This window comes from Sus scrofa, chromosome 6 (genome assembly GCF_054392235.1).
Source record: "Sus scrofa isolate SSC_HxYL_T2T_F1_AM1 chromosome 6, Sscrofa_HxYL_maternal_Yorkshire_Landrace_v2.0, whole genome shotgun sequence".
NCBI lineage: Eukaryota > Metazoa > Chordata > Mammalia > Artiodactyla > Suidae > Sus > Sus scrofa.
Window position 1 is genome coordinate 112468672 of NC_139388.1, and position 21970 is coordinate 112490641.

General features: G+C 38.0%; 1 protein-coding gene across 35 annotated transcripts in view; it reads left to right on the forward strand.

Moving 5' to 3' along the window:
• The window catches only part of RBBP8 (RB binding protein 8, endonuclease), a 96164-nt gene that overhangs the window by 63052 nt on the left and 11142 nt on the right, over positions 1 to 21970 (forward strand). For 34 of the 35 annotated variants that reach the window (XR_014807740.1, XR_014807739.1, XM_084964355.1 and 31 more), the window contains 9 exons: positions 1207 to 1311; positions 4290 to 4375; positions 6603 to 6715; positions 7800 to 8685; positions 8768 to 8894; positions 10900 to 10988; positions 11877 to 11994; positions 15319 to 15462; positions 21894 to 21963. Coding sequence is in view for 32 of the 35 variants with exons in the window: in XM_084964355.1 (XP_084820481.1) it covers positions 1207 to 1311; positions 4290 to 4375; positions 6603 to 6715; positions 7800 to 8685; positions 8768 to 8894; positions 10900 to 10988; positions 11877 to 11994; positions 15319 to 15462; positions 21894 to 21963 (1738 nt within the window). In the remaining 3 variants the exon portion in view is untranslated. Of the gene's footprint in view, positions 1 to 1206; positions 1312 to 4289; positions 4376 to 6602; positions 6716 to 7799; positions 8686 to 8767; positions 9043 to 9461; positions 10989 to 11876; positions 11995 to 15318; positions 15463 to 21893; positions 21964 to 21970 lie in introns of those variants that run through there. The other variant, XR_014807741.1, reaches the window with a different exon arrangement.

A 21970-nucleotide genomic window follows, 5' to 3' on the forward strand; every position in this document is an offset into this window, starting at 1 on the left:
TTTTCATGTAGTCTTAAAATTTATCCTGCAGCATGCTAATACTGCTTATTCCTTTTAATATTGACCTAAAAGTAAATGGTAAAGACTTACCATATTTAACCTAAACTGTTTATAACAAGGACAGTATTAGGGGGAAAGGGTATGCATAGTCCTAGAGATATTTTTATAATACAAATAAATTGTTGACAGTAGCTATACTTTTTTTTAAAAAAATGGTACATCTTAATTGTTGCTACTGGAAAATTGACAGTTTTCCCCCCATTTTATATTAAGCTTTCATCACCATCTAGTGGAAAACAAAAGAACTGTTAAAAATCTTACACATAATTAGGAGCTAAAGTAAAACGTAAAACATGGGTCTAGAATGAACATTTCTGGGCCTTTTAGTCTGTCAGACAGGACATAAATCAATACAGATAATCATCTGCATAATTTAGATCATGTTTAACTCCATCTGAAAGAATATCCAGGAAAGATCAAATCACAGCAATTTTCTTTATTAGGCAAGTCATCTTTTGTATCTCATACAAATGCTTTTGTTTTATTTCTTCATTATATGAGAATAACCTATTTCAGAACTTACTTTATCTATTTTAATCTTGTTCTGATTATTCTTACTTGGAATCTGAAATTTTGGTTTTAAAATATCAGATCACTTTTTAGCCATGCAACTTATTTTAAAACAAATTTAATGACCAGTTAATCCTTTTCTTTCTCTAACCACTCTTGCTTGTTTTGTTTTAAAATATATATATTGTTGTAATTATAATTAGTAAAAGTCTGTTTCCCTTTACTTTCTCCTTCTTTTGGTTTTCTTCCAGTTAAATCCTTAAACAGTGGAATGATTTCTGATAAAGCATGTTTCAGATTTCTTTCCAGAAAATAACTCTAAAACAAAGATACATGATGCAGTATTCATCTCAGATGAACCTACTGATGTGCAACAATACACAAAGGAAAAATGTGTTAAAATATTACAACTCTAGAAGGCTTAGGTCAGAAGAAGCTTATCTGTTCTAGTCCTCTCTCTTCTGCTGTCCTAACTTTGTTTAGTTTCCTAGTGAAACTAAAGGAATAAACTTTTTATTAGAATATTGAAATTATGTCAATAAAATGCGCTTGTAGTGCATTTAGAGATAGTTTTGTATTGGCTTATTTTTCATCATGATTATTTATATATATAATCTCTCCTCTTTTTTCCCTTAGAATTGAGAAAAGTTCCGAAGTCTTCCACTCATCTACAACATAAGCCTAATGAAGGTGAAATTCTAGTGGCCGACACTTGTGATCAGAGCCAGGCTCCAATAGCTAGTAAGCAAGATGCTGAGATTACTGTATAAGTTTAAAATTTGAAGTTATTGGTGGGCAGGAGTGGCCAACCATCTGAATTAGACAATAGTTTAAAATATATTCCATATAATTTTGTTTGTATTATTTGTTCTTTAGCAGTCTTTTTTCTATTAGAAAGTAAAGTTATCCTGTTATTCATATAAATGTCCCTATCCATATAATACATATTGCTAATAATTTTCTTTTTTAAGGGCCACACCTATGACACATGGAGGTTCCCAGGCTAGGGGTCGAATTGGAGCTATAGCTGCAGGCCACAGCCACAGCAACATCAGATCCGAGTCACGTCTCTGACCTACACCACAGATCCTTAACCCACTGAGCAAGGCCAGGGATCAAACCCACAACCTCATGGTTCCTAGTCGGATTCATTTCTGCTGTGCCACAATGGGAACTCCTCTCTTTTTTTTTTTTTTTTTTGTTTGTTTTTGTTTTTATTTTTGTCTTTTTAGGCCTACACCTACAGCATGTGGAGGTTCCCAGCCTAGGGGTCAAAATGGAGCTGCAGCTGATGGCCTACCCCACAGCCACAGCAACACCAGATCCAAGCCACATCTGTGACCTACACCACAACTCATGGCCATGCTGGATCCTTAACCCAGGGATCGAACCTGTGTCCTCTTGGATTCCAGTCAGATTTTGTTTCTGCTGAGCCACGATGGGAATTCCCTCTATCTTTTAAATATTACTGTCCCTGGGAATTCCTGTTGTGGCTCAGTGGGTTACGAACCCAACTAGTATGTGTCCATGAGGAAACAGATTCAATCCACGGCCTCACTAAGTGGGTTAAAGATCTGGCCTTGTTCTGAGCTGTGGTGTAGGTCGAAGATGTGCTTGGATCCAGTGTTGCTGTGACTGTGATGTAGCAGCCCAGTGGCTGCAGCTCTGATTCAGCCCCTAGCCTGGGAACTTCCATATGCCAAAAGTGTGGCCCTAAAAAGGGAGGAAAAAAATTACTGTCCCCAAATGTATGTATGATCCTTGGCCTATTCTCTCATTTTGTGAGAGGAATCTTCACTTATCATTAGTATTCTGCTACCATCTCTATGATAATAAGTCAAATCTGTCTCTTCCTAAGACTTTATTCCTGAATTCTAAACTGCCAGTGTATCTGCTTGCTGTTGAACATCTGTACCTGGATATCCTTCCACTTCAGCATGTCCAAAATTGAAACTTTTCTTGTCAATTATCTTCTCTACCCATCCTTTTATTTATAATCTTGGTGAATGATGTACCTATACCTCTTTGGGTTACCTAAATCAAAAAACTTTGAATTATCATCCTATGTTCCTGCTTCTTCAGCTCTCATATCTAAATAGACTCCAAGTCTTTTTTTTTTTTTTACTTTTTAGGGCTGCACCCTTGGCTTATGGAGGTTCCCAGGCCTAGGGGTCGAATTAGAGCCACAGCTGCTGGCCTGCACCAGAGCCATGGCAATGCAGGAGCTCACAGCAACGCTGGATCCTTAACCCACTAAGCAAGGCCAGGGATCAAACCCTCAGCCTCATTGTTCCTAGTCAGATTCGTTTCTGCTGCTCCACAACGGGAATTCCCAGACTCCAAGTCTTGATTGCACCCCTACAAGTCTGTCGTGCACATTCTTCTGCACCCCCATTGTACTAGTTTAGGCCAGCAGCATCTCTCAGGAGGCTCTCTTAGTGATCTAAATCAATCCCTTGGCCTGTTGGTGACTGCTTCTTTTTCTGTCAACCTATCTGAATTACCTTTTTAGCCCAAATATTGCATCTGTCCTCCATTAAAAGCACTTGGGTGTATCTTCATTGCCTACAGGATAAATTTTAAATTCTTTAGCATAATCTGATCCCTCAACAACCTGTCTGGGCTCATGTTCTACTACTGTTGTATCTTTTGCACTTTGATTTCTAGCAATTGAATCACATGTAGTTCCCTGAATTTACAGTCTTGTTTCACATGGACCCTTACATATACTTAGAATCCTTCTCTCTGCCCCCAGCCAGTTTAATTTGTTTTTCTCTCAAGGGTCAATTTAGGCATCATTTGGCCTTCCTTGTTTTCTCAAGGTAGATTATATAGTCCTTCCTCTGTGTTTATACCACCCCTTTTATGTACCTTTAATGTTTATCATGTTTTATTACAGTTTTCTTTTTACCTTCCTATTTCAACTGTAATAGCCCATGAGTTCCTTGAGGGAAAAAACCTTTTCTTTTTGTATAGTGCCTAGCACAATGCCTGGACATGGTACATGCTTCATAAATACTTGTTGATTTATTGAAACTCTGTATACAAAAAGTTTTATAAAATATTTGAATACGTGATTGTGTTAATGTGTTAGCGGAAAACTTGAAAATCTCTCATAAAGTGTGTTTTCATGAAAGGTTCTATATAAACATGGTTTGATATTTATTCATGCTATGTCTTATGTCACAAGAAATCCATTTAATTATCTTTTTTTTTTTTTTTTTGCTTTTTTTTAGGGCCACACCTGCAGCATATGGAAGTTCCCAGGCTAGGGGTCAAATTGGAACTGCTGCTGCCGGCCTATGGCACAGCTCACTGCAATATCGGAACCTTAACCCACTGAGCAAGGCCAGGGGTAGAACCTGCGTCCTCATAGATACTAGTCAGATTCATAACACTCTGAGCCACAATGGGAATTCCATCTATCTATTTTTTATGATTTTTTTTCTAGTGGCAATAAGAAAAATAATCTACCTGTTGTATTCAGTTCATTTAGGAGAAATAGAAAACCTAGCTGGAAAAGTTTGGCAAGTATAGATGCTAGATAGCTACAACTTATTCCTATGTATAGTAGATATTTTGAACTTTTTACATAGAATTTTAAAAATTGTTCATCTCGTAAAGTGGGCCTTTGAACCTTTTTCTTTTCTTCTTTTTGTTTTTCATAATCCTCATTTCTACAGCTGTATAAATTGTTTGTTTGTTTGTTTTTAACTTAGAAACACATGGAACAAGCAGTTATCCTGGTGATAATTTAGCCACAGTTGTTGCTGAAACACTTGGACTTAGTGTTCAAGAAGAATCTGTAAGTAATTGTTTAGTTTGGTGATAATATGAATTTATTAGTGTCCTTTTAGGTCGGTTTTTAGAGAATTCAGCAAGAGAATTTATTTTATCAAAAGATTATGGGATAAAGGCCTAGAACTAGATTGATATGGCTAAAAAAAGGCCCATTTTTATTATCTACCCCAGGCAATCCCAGAAATCTAGAGTCTTTAGAATTCTTGAGATAGGGAATGTGGGTTGAGTCAGAATTTAGAGAAGTAACGATGACTTAGAGGATTAGGCCAACCCTCTCCCCTCTCCCCCACCCCGCCCCATTTCCTCCTACCCTGGAAGACTTAAACTTTTAGGTTGATTTCATAATCTATTGGATCTTTTCAACATCCTTTAAACTAGGGTTATATTTGAAAAATAGGCTGAATTCTTGGATCTACTGTAGATGCTTTGATTCTGTTCTTAAAAATGCCAATCCATTTAGGCCAGATTCTTAGGGATTGAGTCTGAAATTGACCCTATGATTTTCATTCCAATATTTAGTGCTTCCTTACATTGGGTACATTTACTTTTTTTCTTAATTGATCCCTAAAAAAATGAAAAAATTTGAACTTTAATAGTTTTCCTTTGCTTTAGTCGTCAGTAAATGTATATGTGTGCTTTGGAGCGGGGGGGCACAGCCAGGGCATACAGAAGCTCCTGGGCTGAAGGGTCGTCCTGTGCCACAGCAGTGACAATGCCAGGTTCTTGACCCACTGAGCCACCGGGGAATTTCTCTATGCACTCTTATAAACTTGTCTTGCTTTGAATTCCTAAAAATTGGTTTTTCACTGTATTTGGAAGGGGATGTTATGTTTTGTTTTGTTTTGCTTGTTTGTTTTTTGGTTTGGGGGTGTTGGTCCTTTCTAGTTTTAAATCCATTTATAAGTGATAGTGCGTAGTTTTTAACTTTAGAACTATAAATTTGTTTTAATGGTTTCTAATTCCCTCTAACCCATAAACCTGGCAAGTCAGTAGTTTAGACACCAGATATATTAAGGGAACTGACCTCTGAAGACCTGCTGCTCAAAGTGTGATTCGCACTTGAACAGCATCTGCATCCCTTAGAGTTTGAGATAAAAAATCTCAAACCCAATCCTCAGACCTACTGAAAGATAACTTATAATTTAACAAGATTCCCTAGTTGATTTGTGTGCACATGTGGGAAACACTCCTCTCTAAAGATCCTTTAAAATTCATCTCCTGGGAGTTCAGGAGGCTCAGCAGGTTAAGAACTCAACCAGTATCCATGAGCACTCAGGTTCAGTTCCTGGACTTACTCAGTTGGTTAAGGATCCGGTGTTGCCACAAGCTGCTGTGTAGGTTGCAGACGCGACTCGGATCTGGTGTTCCTGCAGCGTAGACTGGCAGCTGTAGCTCTGTTTGACCCCTAGCTTGGGAATATACTGCAGGTATGGCCCTAAAAAGATAGATAGATAGATAGATAAAATTCATCTCCTGTAAGTAAAAGTAATCTTCACTGTTCCCTTACTCTCATCTAAATAATGTTTTCTGAAATTGGCAACCACCAGTCTGCTTTCTGTCCTTAAAGATTGACCTATTCTGGATAATTCATAAAAGTGGAATCACATATATGGCTTTTGAGTCTGGCTTCTTTCATTTAGCTTTTTTTTTTTTTTTTTTTTTTTTTGTCTTTTTGTCTTTTGTTGTTGTTGTTGTTGTTGCTATTTCTTGGGCCGCTCCCGCGGCATATGGAGGTTCCCAGGCTAGGGGTCGAATCGGAGCTGTAGCCACCGGCCTATGCCAGAACCACAGCAACGCGGGATCCGAGCCGCGTCTGCAACCTACACCACCACCTACAACCTACACCTACTCCCATTTAGCTTATTTTTGAGGTTCATCCACATCATAGCATGTGTCAGTATTTTATTCCTTTTTTTAAAATAAATAATCTGGAAGTTCCCTTCATGGCTCAGTAGTTAACGAACCTGACTAAGCTCCATGAGGATGCGGGTTTGATCCCTGGTCTCCGCTCAGTGGGTTTAGGATCCAGTGTTCACCATGAGCTGTGGTGTAGGTCACAGACACCATTTTGATCCCACATTGCTGTGAGCTGTGGTGTAGGCTAGTAGCTGTAGCTCTGATTCAACCCCTAGCCTGGAAACTTCCATATGCCTCATGTGCAATCCTAAAAAGCAAAAAATAAATAAATAATCATCCTCTGTATTTATATACTTTATATTTTAATATCAAAGGAATCTCGAGGCCCCAGGAGCCCTCTTGGTGATGAGCTCTACCACTGTCTGGAAGGAGATCACAAGAAACAACCTTTTGAGGAATCAAGAAGAAATAGTGAAGATAGTTTAAGGTAATTTGGGGCACTTTGGTAAAAACTTATGAACTATTGGTAAGATTCCACTGCAGTGAGTTCCAAATATTTAAACTATCTCCCTCAACTTGTGATTCTGGTTATATTAATTTTTATTTAAAAGAATATTTCCCCTAGTTTATTACCAGTTGAGGGCTTTTTGCATTATTGTAGCAAGATGGATATTATTTTTAGATTTTTTTTCTTTATTTCTATCAAGCAGTACGTAAGAGGTCTCAGCCTTGTTACCCTGCCTCTTTAAAGTCCAGGCATCCCTTCTGTTGTCTTTTCAAAAACTGGATGTTGTATGAAATTCATCATAAGCTTGGATGAGCTTCCAGGGTGGGGCTACATCTTGTTTTTACTAATTTCAGAACATCCATTAACTAACAGTGCCTCTATTGAGGTGGCATTTTGCTTTTTAAGAGTTTTCAATATTAGATACATGAATCACATTTAATTTGTCATCAAAGTAGCTTATTAAAGTAGGTTTATTACCCCTCTTTTTTACAGTCAATAAAAATGCAGCTCCACAGAGGTTAAATATCTTTTTAAGGCCACAGAACTATTAAATACTAGAACCAGAGCTCTTTCTTACCCATTCCATGTTTTCAAACTTAACCCTAATGCTCTTCCTGCTGCCACAGCTGTCTCTGCTAGAGGCAGGCTGCGCCTTATGTTCACTTCTGTAGTATAGTAATTTTTTTTTCTTGGAGTTACTCATGATAAGATTTTATAACAACAGATGTATTTGAGTCCCCAGTAGGATTTATTAAAATATGATTTTCGTATATAGTAAATTTATTTAAGTAACTTAGGAAGACTATTTATAAATAGGTATATCATGGTATTGAGATAGGTTTGCTAAATAATTTTCCTCTGCTTTTTGTCAGCCAAATAAAGAGAAGCCAGCAATTATACTGTATCTTAAATTTTGGTTAATGGTCTGCCTCTTAAATATGTGGTTAAAATCTTAATATTAATAATTCTGTGTTAGCAGAAGTTTTCTCATTATGCTTGTCTTTTAATTTTTACCCTATTTCTTTAGTAGGAAAAAAGATTTACCACTCTTTTATTTTTTTAGATTTTCAGATTCAATTTCAAAGACTCCTCCTCAAGAAGAACTGACTATTCGGGTGTCATCTCCTGTATTTGGAGCTACCTCTAATATGAAAAGTAGTTTAGGTTTGAATACAAGTTTGTCCCCTTCTCTTTTAGAGAGTGGGAAGAAAAACCATCTGAAAACAGTGCCTTGCAGTAACACTTCTAATTCTAGATTGGAGAAACCTAGATCAAAATCTGAAGATAGTACCCTTTTCACACATCATAGTCTTGGGGCTGAAGCGAACAAGATCACTAACCAGTCATGTAACAAGCCAGTGCTTATAAATAAAAGTATAAGTGAACCCGTAGGTGAACAGAATGATATTGATCACATTAAAGATACTGTTACCGATAAAGATAAACATGTGGTACCCCTGAAATCATTAGGAGGCAGAACCAAAAGGAAGAAAATTGAGGAAGAAAATGAAGATGAAGTAAGCTGCCCCCAAGCCTCTTTTGATAAAGAAAATGCTTTCCCTTTTCCACTGGGTAATCAGTCTTACATGAATGGAGATTATGTGATGGATAAACCTCTGGATCTGTCTGATCGATTTTCGGCTATTCACCGTCAAGAGAAAAGCCAAGGAAGTGAGACCTCTAAAATCAGATTTAGGCAAGTGACTCTTTTTGAGTCTCTGAAGCCCGTTCCAAAAGGCTCTTCCTCAAGCCGTAAGGCCTTGAGCGGGGGCTGTGGGTTAGCCAAAGATTTCCCAGAGGAGCCCTATTTACAGGAGTCTCTTCTCCAATCCCTGAATAAATCTCCAGATAAAACACTGGTGCAAATAAAAGAAGAAAATCCAGTCTTTAAAATCCCTCTACGTCCACGTGAAAGTTTGGAGACAGAGGATCCTTTGGATGACGTGAAGGTTTGCGTTATATGTTCAAAGATTTTGATTAAAATGGTGGTTTGTGAATTCTCCTAGATGCTAATAATTCTTTCTGTTTTAGGGTGCTGGTTCTCATGAGCCAATAAAAATAAAAACCAGGTCAGTCCATGGAGCATGTGAACTTGCGTCAGTTCTTCAGTTAAATCCGTGTAGAATTTCTAAGACAAAGTCTCTACAGAACAACCAAGGTGTGTAAACTGTAACAGTCTATTTTAATGATGTTGGGTACTATAACATGCTATGTACGTTCTTTGGATAGATTGAATTTTTTCTTTGTCTTTCTTTTTTTGCTTTTTAGGGCCACATTAGCGGCATATGGAGGTTCCCAGACTAGGGGTCAAATCAGAGCTACAGCTGACAGGCCTACACCATGGCCACAGCACTGCCAGATCTGAGCTGCATATGCGATCTACACCACAGCTCATGGCAACACTGGATCCTTAACCTATTGAGCAAGGCCAGGGATTGAACCCACAACCTCATGGTTCCTAGTTAGATTCGTTTCTGTTGTGCCATGATGGGCATGATGGGAACTCATTTTTTTCAGAAAAAAACATCCCTGCATATTCCTGTGTTTATAGCACAATTTTTACTGATTTCATTTTGCATGTGATTTTCCTGCACTTCACTTTTTGAAAAAGTAAATTGATAACTTTAATATCTTTTTTTTTTTTTTTTTTTTTTTGTCTTTTTGTTGTTGTTGTTGTTGCTATTTCTTGAGCCGCTCCCGCGGCATATGGAGGTTCCCAGGCTAGGGGTTGAATCGGAGCTGTAGCCACCGGCCTACGCCAGAGCCACAGCAACGCGGGATCCGAGCCACGTCTGCAACCTACACCACAGCTCACGGCAACGCCGGATCGTTAACCCACTGAGCAAGGGCAGGGACCAAACCCGCAACCTCATGGTTCCTAGTCGGATTCATTAACCACTGCGCCACGACGGGAACTCCTAATATCTATTTTTATAGGTGATTTAATAAATTTACTTATGTAGTTATTTCTTATCTTTACAAAAGCTTTAAAAAATTTAAACAATACAGATTTTTATAATATAAAAAGTAGAAATTGCATATTCCTGTGGTACGTGGGTTAAGGATCCAACTACAGCTGCTCAGGTTGCTACAGAGGCATGTGTTCGAACTGGTGCAGTGGGTAAAGGATCAGACATTGCTGCAGCTGTGGTATAGATTACACATGTGGCTCAGATTCAGTCCCTGGCCTGGAACTTCCATCTGCCACGAATGTGGCAAATAAATAAAAAGTGGAAATTTATCATCCAGACTTTGTTTCTCACCTCATAGATAGCCTGTCCTTTTCTTTGCATTTACAGGTATATATCTATAAACATTATAGATTGATGTGGGTTTTTAAATTTCCTGTTTAAAAACATTGTTTGCTCTAATATATATATGATTCTTTTCATAATTTTGCTGTGTTTAAAAAATTCTTTTTGGTTTTTTAGCCACTAAATGTTTTTGTACTTTATATGCAATGTTTTTTCCTGTATTCGTCATTGGAAACTTACTCCTTCATTCTAGGTTTATTTTCCTTTTTCCCTGAAGCACATTCTTTTAGCTATTCTTCCAGTGAGTATAAAAACATTTTTTCACTCTCATTCCTGACTTTTTATTTTTTTGGCTGCGCTTACAGCATGGAGAAGTTCCTAGGCTAGGGATTGAACCCACTTTCTCATGAACACTAGTCAGGTTCGTTACCACTGAGCCATGAAGGCAACTCCCTTATTTTTGAGTTTTAAGAGTTGTTTATACATCCTAGATACAAGTCCGTTAGCAGACATATTATTTGCAGAACTTTCCTGCCATTCTTTGGGTCCCATAATGTTTTTAAAATGATGAGGTTTTTATTTTTGTTTTGTTTTGTTTTGTTTTTTTGGTCTTTTTAGCGCTGCATCCTTGGCATATGGAGGTTCCCAGGCTAGGGATCCAATCGGAGCCTTAGCCAGCTGTCCTTCGCCACAGCAACAGCAACACAGGATCCAAGCTGCATCTGCGACCTACACCACAGCTCATGGCAATGCCGGATCCTTAACCCACTGAGCAAGGCCAGAGATCGAACCCGAATTTTCATGGTTGCTAGTCAGGTTCATTAACTGCTGAGCCACGACAGGAACTCCTAAAGTGATGAGAATTTTTAAAATCCATTTTTGATTGTGTGTTTTTTCTCCTTATCTAAGATGAATCCTTTGAAAATATCCAGTGGAGTATAGATCCAGGAGCAGACCTTTCTCAGTATAAAATGGATATTACCGTCATAGATACAAAGGTAAGTTAGAAAGTAGAAGCAATGCCCTCGTGGTTATTCTAGTGCATTGTTAGTCCCCCTGCTCTCCTTACATACTCTGTGGCCTTGAGATAATCACACACCTCTTACAATCTTCTTTTATTTATTCCGAAAAATAAAAAATACTTATTCCTATTCCATCTTTATGGTATTTTTGAAAGAGTAATGATACTTTCTGACCTTAAAGATACTGGCTAAAAAAATATAGTTTTAAAATACTGCAAAATACTAGTTACATATTTTAAATGATTTTTAATCAAAATAATCTATCATATGCCTTGATTAACTTAAAATAATCTACCATTAAAAACAAATTTTCATTTTCCCAGTTGGCTATTTTTTTAAAATACTGTGTATTTTTTTAAAAATCAAAATGCGTAGCAGAAATAACTTTTTTGGCTTTTATTTAGGTTCTTCATAGTTTGAGAAGTTCTCTTTCACTTGGTAGCATATTAACAGTTGCTGGAGTATTATATATCCATCAAGGAATCAAATTTCACTTATGACCTTTTGTTATTACTATACATTGATGTTCATTTCTGTGAGGCAGGTTGGAGAAGAAGGGAGGCTCCAGGGATTTGGGTAGCACATAACTCTCTGTCCTTTGACAGTAGGTCCTTTTCCTTGGCTTGAGAGAAGGTGCTCATATATTGAAGTTAAAATGTTTTATAGGCAATTAAACCTAAATGTATCTGTATTCCTAAAGGGTAGAAGTAAATATAACTTAATGCTGCTGAAGTGTAGGTATATACTTAAAAATGGTTAAAATGGTAACATTTATGTTGTATATTTTAACCCCTCCCCCCAAAAAGTAAATATAAGACCATAAAAGGATGTTTAAATTTTTTGAATTTTTAAATATTCATTCAGGATGGCAGTCAGTCAAGATTAGCAGGAGGAGAGACATTGGATATGGACTGTACGTTGGTTAGTGAAACTATGCTTTTAAAAATGAAGAAGCAAGAGCAGAAGGGAGAAAAAAGTCCAAGTAAGATTTGATTTTTTTTTTTAATTTTAATACAAATGTAAAGGGAAGTTTGTAGTGATACCATTTCCCTGATGAGCATAAATGACCTCTACCATAAACCTGTATTATTCCCCTGTTCTCATAATACTAGACTTTTCTTAGAAAAGCTTAGTTTCAGTATTTCAGGAAAAAAGTTTGGTAAAAATAATTTTTATTTCCAAAAGAATTCAAATGGTTTCCAGGAATCAGCAAACTACAGCCAGCTGCCAGTTTTGTAAGTAAAGTCTTGCTGGAACCCAGCCTTACTCCCTTGTTTATTTATTGCCTTATGACTGCTCATGTGACACAGCAGCAGAGTTGAGTAGTTTCTGCAGAGATCTTATAGCCCCACAGGCCTGAAATATTTACCTTTTGACCCTTTAAGAAAGTTTCCTGATTCCTGGTTTAGAAAATTTTTTATAAATGGTGTAAAAGAGAATCCTTAGAGTCCTGCTTCAGAAATATGATTTTCCAAAGCAGTTGGATAAGGAAAAAGGGGTGGTGGATTCCACTGAAAAGTATTAGTATAGACTTGCAAATTAGCAGTAAACTAGAATGATAGTGTATATGAGTGACTCTGCCATATTGTATGTCTATAGAAAAGGGGATATGACTAAACTAGGTATCTCCAGCCCTTTGTAGTGAGAAACCATTAATTCTTCACCTAAAGCCTTGATTTTTCTGAAAGAGGTGGGAACAATGGATGGGTGTAGGTTGGCATCACCTTAGTTACATTTCTAACTACAGAAGCATATGACATGAGATAAACTAGACTAGGAATAGTTGGCATTTATCACCTTTTTGTGGTGAAGGGTTAGGACTGGCCACATGAGGATGGGGTGCGAAAAGCAGAGGCATCTTCCAATGATCATATGTTAGAAACTGAGGACATTCAGACTGTGTGCATTTCCTATCTTCTGCTGAATGTTCTCTAGTCTCTTGTCTACCTGCTTGGGACCCAGTACTCAAACAGCCAGTCTTGTCCTTGCTTCTTATGAAACACCTTATCTCTTGCTGCTGCAAATCTGCAGTAAGTGAGAGAAAAGTTAAATAGCCTTTGCCTTAATTGTTTGTTCTTTAGTAATGAATAATTATCCACATAATCAAGTAGCTGGTTGCCTACATTGACAGAATAGTAACTATTAAAAGAAAAAGCTTACAGTGATTTATCATCTTTTCATAGTGAATGACACTTCTTAAGAAAGACTCTTAAGATTTTGCTCTTGGTACCAGCTCCTGATGTTTTGCTCAGCTTTGCAGAAAAGGGAAAAACTAAAGTATGACAATTTTGGCTTCAAATTTATCTAGTTGATCTAAGAAGATAGTTTTCCAAATATACTTGAAACAAGAATCAAATGGAGGTCAAATGAGAACTTAAACTAATGAGTGAAAATAATTTTGCCCAAATAAGTCATCATGGGTACTGCTGCTGCCTAGGAAGTCACTCCAGTAATTCAGAGGATTAGAAGGACAACCATTCTCTTTTATAGTTTATGTGCCTCAGAAATTCAGGAAAAGCTGCTGGGTGGTTCTATCTCGCAGGCTCATGAGTTGTAGGCAGGTGGTGGCTGCAGCTGGAACAGCAGAGGGCTAAACAGATGGGAGAGACAGGCATCTCTCTCCTCATCCAGTTTAGGGCTTCTCCTTATGGCCTTTCTACAAGGGCTAGTTTGAGCTTCCATGTCACAGGAAGACTAGGTTCCCAGGGTGAGCATCTCCAACAAGCAAGGTGGAAGTGCATGGCATGTTCATGATTTGGACTCAGAACTTGCATAGTCACAAAGACCTGACCAGGTTCAAACGAGGACATAGCCAAAACCACTCAATGGTAGGAATGCCAAGACCACATTTTAAGAATAGTAAATGGGATAGGAGACATTTCAACAATGTTGAGAGAGAAAAAAAAAATCTGCACATTTTAAGGTATCTTTTTCATACTTAGAATTGGTTGAAGATGAAACATACCAAAAAAACTCCCAGTTACTGTAATATTTCAGTTCAAAGAATTTTTTTTTTTTATCTCTACCTCTGTGTTAGACTTACTAGGTCCTATGATAGAAAGATCAATAAGAGAGTTCCCCTTGTGGTAATGAGCCCAGCTAGTGTCCATGAAGACACAGGTTCAATCCCTGGCCCCACTCTGTGGGTTGAGGATCCAGCGTTGCCATGAGCTGCAGTGTAGGTCACAGACATGGCTCAGATCTGGCTTTGCTGTGGCTGTGGTATAGGCCAATAGCTGCAGCTCCAATTCAGCCCCTAGCCTGGGAACTTCCTTATGCTGTTATACCATGTGTACAGCCCTAAAAAAAAGGAAAGATCACTAAGAATGTAGTCTCTATCTGCAGGCCTTTTACAGTCAGATGTCAGACCAACAAAACAATAAATCAGTAAATTATTGTAAGTTACAGAATATACATATACAGAATGCTCTGGGAATGCCTAGCACGCTGCCTGGCACATAGAAGTTATTTTTACTTAAAATTTGACCCTTAGAATGAAAAATAAATGTTTAATCTTCAGAAATTATAGAGACACAATTCTGTATCAGGAACTGGAGATAATAGTAAACAGAACAGAAGTACTTACCTCATGGAACAAACAAATACAGTACACTAGGTGATGGTAAATTCTAGAGAAATATAAAATGGGGTGAAGTGCCAGATTCTGTATCTGGGGAGGTGGTAGTTATATAGATTAGTTTTATCAGGCTTCAGTTTTGTCATATTTGTTAGCTGAATCTATTTCTGTTTTTAGTGAACTGGTGTTTTTAAAAATGTGATTATATAATGGAAATATAGTTAGTACTCTGAAGATGAACTTAGCACTTTGCATGTCAAATATGGAATAGAATTCATTATTTTTTAACACTAAAACACCGAGTGTTAATGATAATGCAAGAAAATACTTTTTGCTACCATACTAGAAACATAAGCAGGTAAGCGAAACTCTAGAAATTTTGATGTCAGTTACTTACACACAGTTTATCTTTCACCATTTATTACACTGTATTTTCTGTTCTTCACAGTTCCTTTTGGTAGTATGAATTACATGTGAGCTGGTAGAGAGAAAAAGATTTTTTAATGCTTAAAATGACTAACAAAAACTAGCATTCTCTTCACATGATAAAGGACATTTGAAGGCATAACATAAAGCATTGGTAAATGTGCAGTAACCACCCAGACTGGGCATTTATTCTTGCCTCATACACACCTGAGTTATTTTGTGATCGTCCTACAAATTTCATATTGGTCTACATTGAAAGCAAAAGGCCTGCCCCTTGGCCTAAGCCAGTGCTCTCTTACATAGATGACGAAAGAAAAATGAATGATAGCTTGGAAGATATGTTTGATCGGACTACACATGAAGAGTATGAATCCTGTTTGGCAGATAGCTTCCCTCAAGTAGCAGAAGAAGAGAAGGAATTATCAGCTACTACAAAGAAACCAAACAGTAAGGCAATTTTCTTACTAATTATGTTTTTCTGTTACACTGAGTTTAGTAAATTAAGTCATCATGGTAATTAACAGAGGCATGATGAGGTATCTTAACAATTAAAGTTTCATGTTTCTTGAATAAGTTTTTTTAAAGATAATTTCAAATTAATGGAAGAGTTAAAACAATGGTTCAGAAGGTTCCCCTGTACCTTTCACTCAGTATATAAAAGTTTTGAGGAATTTCTGTCGTGGTGCAATGGAAACAAATCTGACTAGGAACCATGAGGTTGTGGGTTTGATCCCTGGGCTCGCTCAGGGGGTTAAGGATCTGGCATTGCCGTGAGCTGTGGTGTAGGTCGCAGATGTGGCTCGGATCTGATGTTGCTGTGGCTGTATTGTAGGCCAGCGGCTATAGTTCCAACTGGACCCCTAACCTGGGAACCTCCATGTGCCGCAAGTACGGCCCCAAAAAGCAAAAGAAAAGTTTAGGAAAAAAAATCTGTTAAATAATAAATCGATTCTTGTAATTGAAGAAAGTTTTACAGAAAGTTCAGCCCCGTTTTCTGTTTGAATACTTTACTTTCCCAGACAAAGTACTCTTCTTCAGATCTGTTTCATTAGAAGCAGTAATTTATAATGCAGGGTTGCAGTCAAAAGAAGAGAACTTTTGTAGTTCCCATCGTGGCACAGTGGAAACGAATCTGACTCGGAACCATGAGGTTGCGGGTTCGATCCCTGGCCTCGCTCAGTGGGTCAAGGATCTGGCATTGCCATGAGCTGTGGTGTAGGTTACAGACTCAGCTCGGATCTGGCATTGCTGTGGCTCTGGCATAGGCTAGTGGCTACAGCTCTGATTAGACCCCTAGCCCGGGAACCGCCATATGCCACAGGTGCAGCCCTAAAAGGATAAAAGGACCCCCCCCCCAAAAAAGAGTACTTTAAGCGAAACTCTTAGGTAGATAACCTGAATTGAAAATTAGTTAAAATTCTTACTAAATATCTCATTTTCTTACTGTGAATAAAATGGTCAAAATTCTTTTGTTTTGTTGTTGTTCTTGTTTTGCTTTGTAGGGCTGCACCCAAGACGTATGGAAGTTCCCAGACTAGGGGTCAAATCATAGCTGTAACTGCCAGCCTATACCACAGCCATGGCAATGTCAGATCCGAGCCACATCTGTGACCTACACCACAGCTCACACCAATGCCGGATCCTTAACCCACTGAACAAGGCCAGGGATCAAACCACATCCTTGTGGATACTGGTCAGGCTCCTTGCTGCTGACTCACAACAGGAACTCTCAGAATTCTTAATCTAGTGCAAAGATTGTCTTATAATGGCCTAAATGAGTACATCTTCTGCTATGGCAATATTCAAGTCATTGAATATAAATCTCTCTTGATTATATTTTCCATGTGCTTTTTAAAATGACAGCCCTTAGGATGAAACTTTAACCAAAGATATATAACAGCATACTTTTGCTTTCTCAGTCCATGGCGAAAACTTGATCAAGCAAATTTCATAATAAAAATTGACAGCTGTTCAATTCATTTTTTTCCCCTAGAAGAGCCTTTTGCAAATTGATTTCACTTAAAATAATATATATTTTTTATAGGATATGATTCATTTCTATCTTTTTTTTAAGTTGCATTTCATACTGACCATCCCATAGTTTCTTCTTACTTAGCCTTTGTGGTGATGATGCACTATTCTTTTGATCTCTGGCAACTTCTGTTTTCTAGAATATCTTTAAGATTCTGTTTTTCTCACATTTGTTTTCTCTCATGCTTTTATTACTTCTGAAGATAAAACTCCAGATCTACAGCTCTAGTTTGGATTCTTTGATGAATCCCAGTCCTGCATTTCTTAGTATTCCTATGTTTGTGTCTCTTCTACAGCTTAAACTTACCATATCTAAGCAAGTTCCATTTATTTCCTACCAAGTGACCTTTCAGATTTTATTTTTCCCAGTCACCCAGGCATAGAATTTAGAACTTATTGTCCATTTATTTCATTTTTTTGACCCCCATATCACATACTTCTACCGAGTCTTCCCTCCTAGGAAGGGGCAGGTTTCAGGGAGGATATCAAAAGCTTAGTTCTGGACATGTTAGTACTTAACTAGATATTCAAGTGGAGGTGTTTGTAGGCTATTTACATGTGTCAAGTTTAGAGGGGAAATCCATAATTTTTTTAAAAAAATGATTTTAGGGACAGGTGAACAGTTAGTAGACAGAGCTGAAAGCCATGGCACTGAGTAAGAACACCCAAATACTAAAGGTAAATAGAAAAGAGAAGCATTTTAAGTTCTGGCTTCTGGGGAAACTGAGAAGGAGCTACAGCCTGTGAAATAGGAGGAACTTGAGAGTATGTGCCGCCTGGAAGCCAAGTGAGGATATTTCTGTGTATTTATTACTCCCAGCCTGGTCCTCTCTTTTGAACCTCAGACCTAATTCCAGCTATGGATTGGACTAGGCACCTTAAAATCAATAATTTCAATTAGAAATCTTTATTTTTCTACCTAAATTTGATCTTCTTCTGCCTTTCTGGGTCTCATTAAGCCTCAGATACTGTCCTCCCACTTACTAAAGATAGAAATGTGGGAGTCATATTTGACTTTTTTTTAATTTTTATTAGGGTCACACTGGTGGCATATGGAGGTTCCCAGGCTAGGTGGTCGAATCAGAGCTTTAGCTGCCAGCGTACACCACAGCCATAGCAATGTGGGATCCGAGCAGCATCTGTGACCTACACCACAGCTCACGGCAACATCAGATCCTTAACCCACTGAGCAAGGCCAGGGATCAAACCTGCATCCTAGTTGGGTTTGCTAACTGCTGAACCACAATGGGAGCTCCCATATTTGACTTCTTTTTTAACCTCACCTTCACACCCAATCTAATACTTTGGTGGCTCTATCTCTAAAACATATAAAACTTCTCTTAATTTCTGTAACCACTACCCTAGTCTAAACCACTTTTATCTCTACCTGTCTTAGAGCAGGACTCCTCTAACTGGTGTTATATCAGACCAGTAGCTACAAAGAATTAAAAATGATTTTAATTTTTTTAAGTTTTTTTACTGAAATATATTTGATTTATAATGTGTTAATTTCCAGTGTACAGCAGAGTGATTCTGTTTTTTGAATATAAATGTATCCATTGTTTTTCAGATTCTTTTCCATTGTAGGCTATTAAAAGATATTAAGTATAGTTCCCTCTCTTACAATAGGTCCTTGTTTGTTATCTATTTTGTATTTGGCTAGTGTATATATTTTAATCCCAAATTTCCCTCTCCCCCTTCCCTGTGGTAACTATAAGTTTGTTTTCTATGTCTGTGAATCTCTGTTTTGTAAATAAGTTCATTTGTATCATGTTTTAGATTCCACTATAAGCAACATCTATGATATTTGTCTTTGTCTGACTTAACTTCACTTAGTATATTTCTAGGTCCATCCATGTTGCTACAGATGGCATTATTTCATTCTTTTTATGGCTGAGTAATATTCCTGTGTGTGTGTGTGTGGCTCCATCCCACATCTTTTTTTTTTTTTTTTTTTTTTTTTTTTGTCTTTTTTGTCTTTTTGTTGTTGTTGTTATTGTTGCTATTTCTTGGGCTGCTCCCGCGGCATATGGAGGTTCCCAGGCTAGGGGTTGAATCGGAGCTGTAGCCACCGGCCTATGCCAAAGACACAGCAACGCGGGATCCGAGCCGCGTCTGCAACCTACACCACAGCTCACGGCAACGCCGGATCGTTAACCCACTGAGCAAGGGCAGGGACCAAACCCGCAACCTCATGGTTCTTAGTCGGATTCGTTAACCACTTCGCCACGACGGGAACTCCGCCCACATCTTTTTTATCCATTCATCAGTTGATGGACATTTAGGCTGCTTCTATGTCTTTTTGTTTAAGGTTTCCTTTGCTGTACAGAAGCTTTTAAGTTTAATTAGGTCCCATTTGTTTATTTTTATTTCCATTACTCTAGGAGATGGATCTAAAAAAATGTTGCTGCAGTTTATCAGAGTGTTCTGCCTATGTTTTCCTCTAGGAGTTTTATAGTATTCAGCCTTACATTTTAGGTCTTTAATCCATTTTGAGTTTATTACTGTATATGGTGTTAAAGAATGTTCTAATTTCATTCTTTATGCAAGCTGTCCAGTTTTTCCAGCACCAAAAGTGATTTAAGTTAAATTTAAATTGGACTATATTATCTTCTTGCTAAAAAATACTTCAAGGAAAAGAAGATATTTGAATGGCCAGTAAGCACATTAAAAGATGGCCAATATTATTGGACATGAAGGATAGATATAACACTTCACACCCACAGAAATGGTAAAAAGATTGATAACATCTAGCATTAGCAAGGGTGAATCAGAGCAGCTAGAACTCTCATACTTTGCTGGCAGAGTACGAAATTGATTATTCTTTAGAAAACAGTTCAGCAGGGTTTATTTTTGACAGCTTTATTGAGGTTGGTCAATAGAGGCGTTTTTTGTGGGTTTTTTTGCTTTTTAGGGCTGCACCCGCAGCATATGGAGATTCCCAGGCTAGGGATCGAATCAGAGCTACAGCTGCCGTCCTACACCACAGCCACAGCAACACAGGATCCGAGCAGCATCTGTGACCTACACCACAGCTTATGACAACCCACTGAGCAAGGCCAGGGATCACACCCGCGACCTCATGGTTCCTAGTTGGATTTGTTTCCGCTGCACCACGACGGGAACTCCCAAGTTTTTTGTAAAGTTAAGCATACACCTATACTATGACCCAGCAGTTCCACTCCTAGGTATATACCCAAGAAAAATGGAAACATGTTCATGGGCAGATGTGTTCAAGAATGTTCATAGCAGTGCTATTTATAAGAACTCAAACTGAATAAACCCAAATGTCCATCAGCAGGTGAATAAATATAAGTTGTACTCATGATGGAACAAAAAGAAGGGAATTAGTGGGCTCAATAATATGGATTAGTCTCCAAAAGTTGTTGAGCTAAATGAGTGCAAAAGATAATAAAGAATACATACTATGTAATCCCATTAATATGACGTTTTAAAAGAGACATATCTAAGTATGGTGATAGAAATTAGATCACTGATTATGGGGGAGAAGATTTATGCCTCAATAAGGTAGATTCTTTTAAAAAATCTTCAGTGGCTTCCTACTGCACTTACGGTAAAATTCACACTCCTTCTCTTGGCCTCCAGGGCCCATTATGACCTGGTACCTGCCCACCCCCCCGACCCTCATCTTCTCCAACACCTCCCTTTCTTCACTAAATCTCAGCCACACTGACCTCTTACTTAAAAACTTTTTGCCATCTAGGACCCTTACCCACAACATTCCCCACTCCTAAATCTTCTCACGTCTTACTTCTCCTTATTCATCAGTTATTTCCCTCCATGTTCTTCCTCAGATAGTCTCAGCTGTCTGCTTACTTAATGTTTTTTTCCCTCACTGCACTGGAAACTCCATGAGGACTGGAGACCTAGTCTCTCCTGTTTTACATTTTAAGTCCAGATCTTAGCACAGTGCTCAGTAAATTTTTATTTGAACAGATGATAGGATGTAGTTGTTTAGGGCTAGATGATGTGGGACTCAGGTCCATGGGCACTAGTCCTTATTTTGTCACCATTTTCTGATGAAATTTTAAAAACTTTTTATTTCCTAGGAATTCCCATCGGGGCTCAGTGGAAGCAAATCCAACTAGTATCCATGAAGATGCAGGTTCAGTCCCTGGCCTTGCTCAGTGGGTTGGGGATCTGGCATTGCCTTGAGCTGTGGTGTAGGTTGCAGACCCAGCTCAGATCCACAATTGCTATGGCTGTGGTGTAGGCTGGCAGCTACAGCTCAGATTCAACCCCTAGCCTGGGAACCTCCGTATGACGCGAGTGTGGCCCTAAAATGACAAAAAGAAAAAGAAAAAAAAACCTTTTTATTTCCTAGTTATCATCTTACCTTAAAGACACATTATAAAATTCAATAGGACTAATAAGTGATGCAGACTAAAACCTGTCTTGTTCCTGTTGTTTGGTTCCAAATGATAATGGGCATCTGAGTAGTTCTTTTAAAGTCTAAAATACTTTTATAGTTATGATTTTTATCTCTTCACTAGTTCCGAGGTAAGATAATCAGCATTCTCCTTATGCTCATGAAAAAGAAAGAATTTATTATAGAAAATTTAGGGGTTCCCTCCTGGCTCAGCAGGTTGAGGATCCAGTGTTGACACTGCTATGGCCCATTACAGCTGTGGTGTGGATTCAATCCCTGGCCTCTCAATCCCACATGCCAAGAAAAGAGAGAATTTAAACAAATTGCCTAGGGACCTAGAGTACAGAAGCCAATAAAAATAGAAGTTTTGGTACATGTCCCTTCCCCCCCCCAAAAAAAAAAGCTAGTTATTTCTAAATTAGACACTGAATTTGTGGTATGCTTGCTTTGTTTACAGCTCATGGTGATAAACAAGATAAAGTCAAACAGAAAGCATTTGTGGAGCCATACTTTAAAGGTGATGAAAGGTAAGTT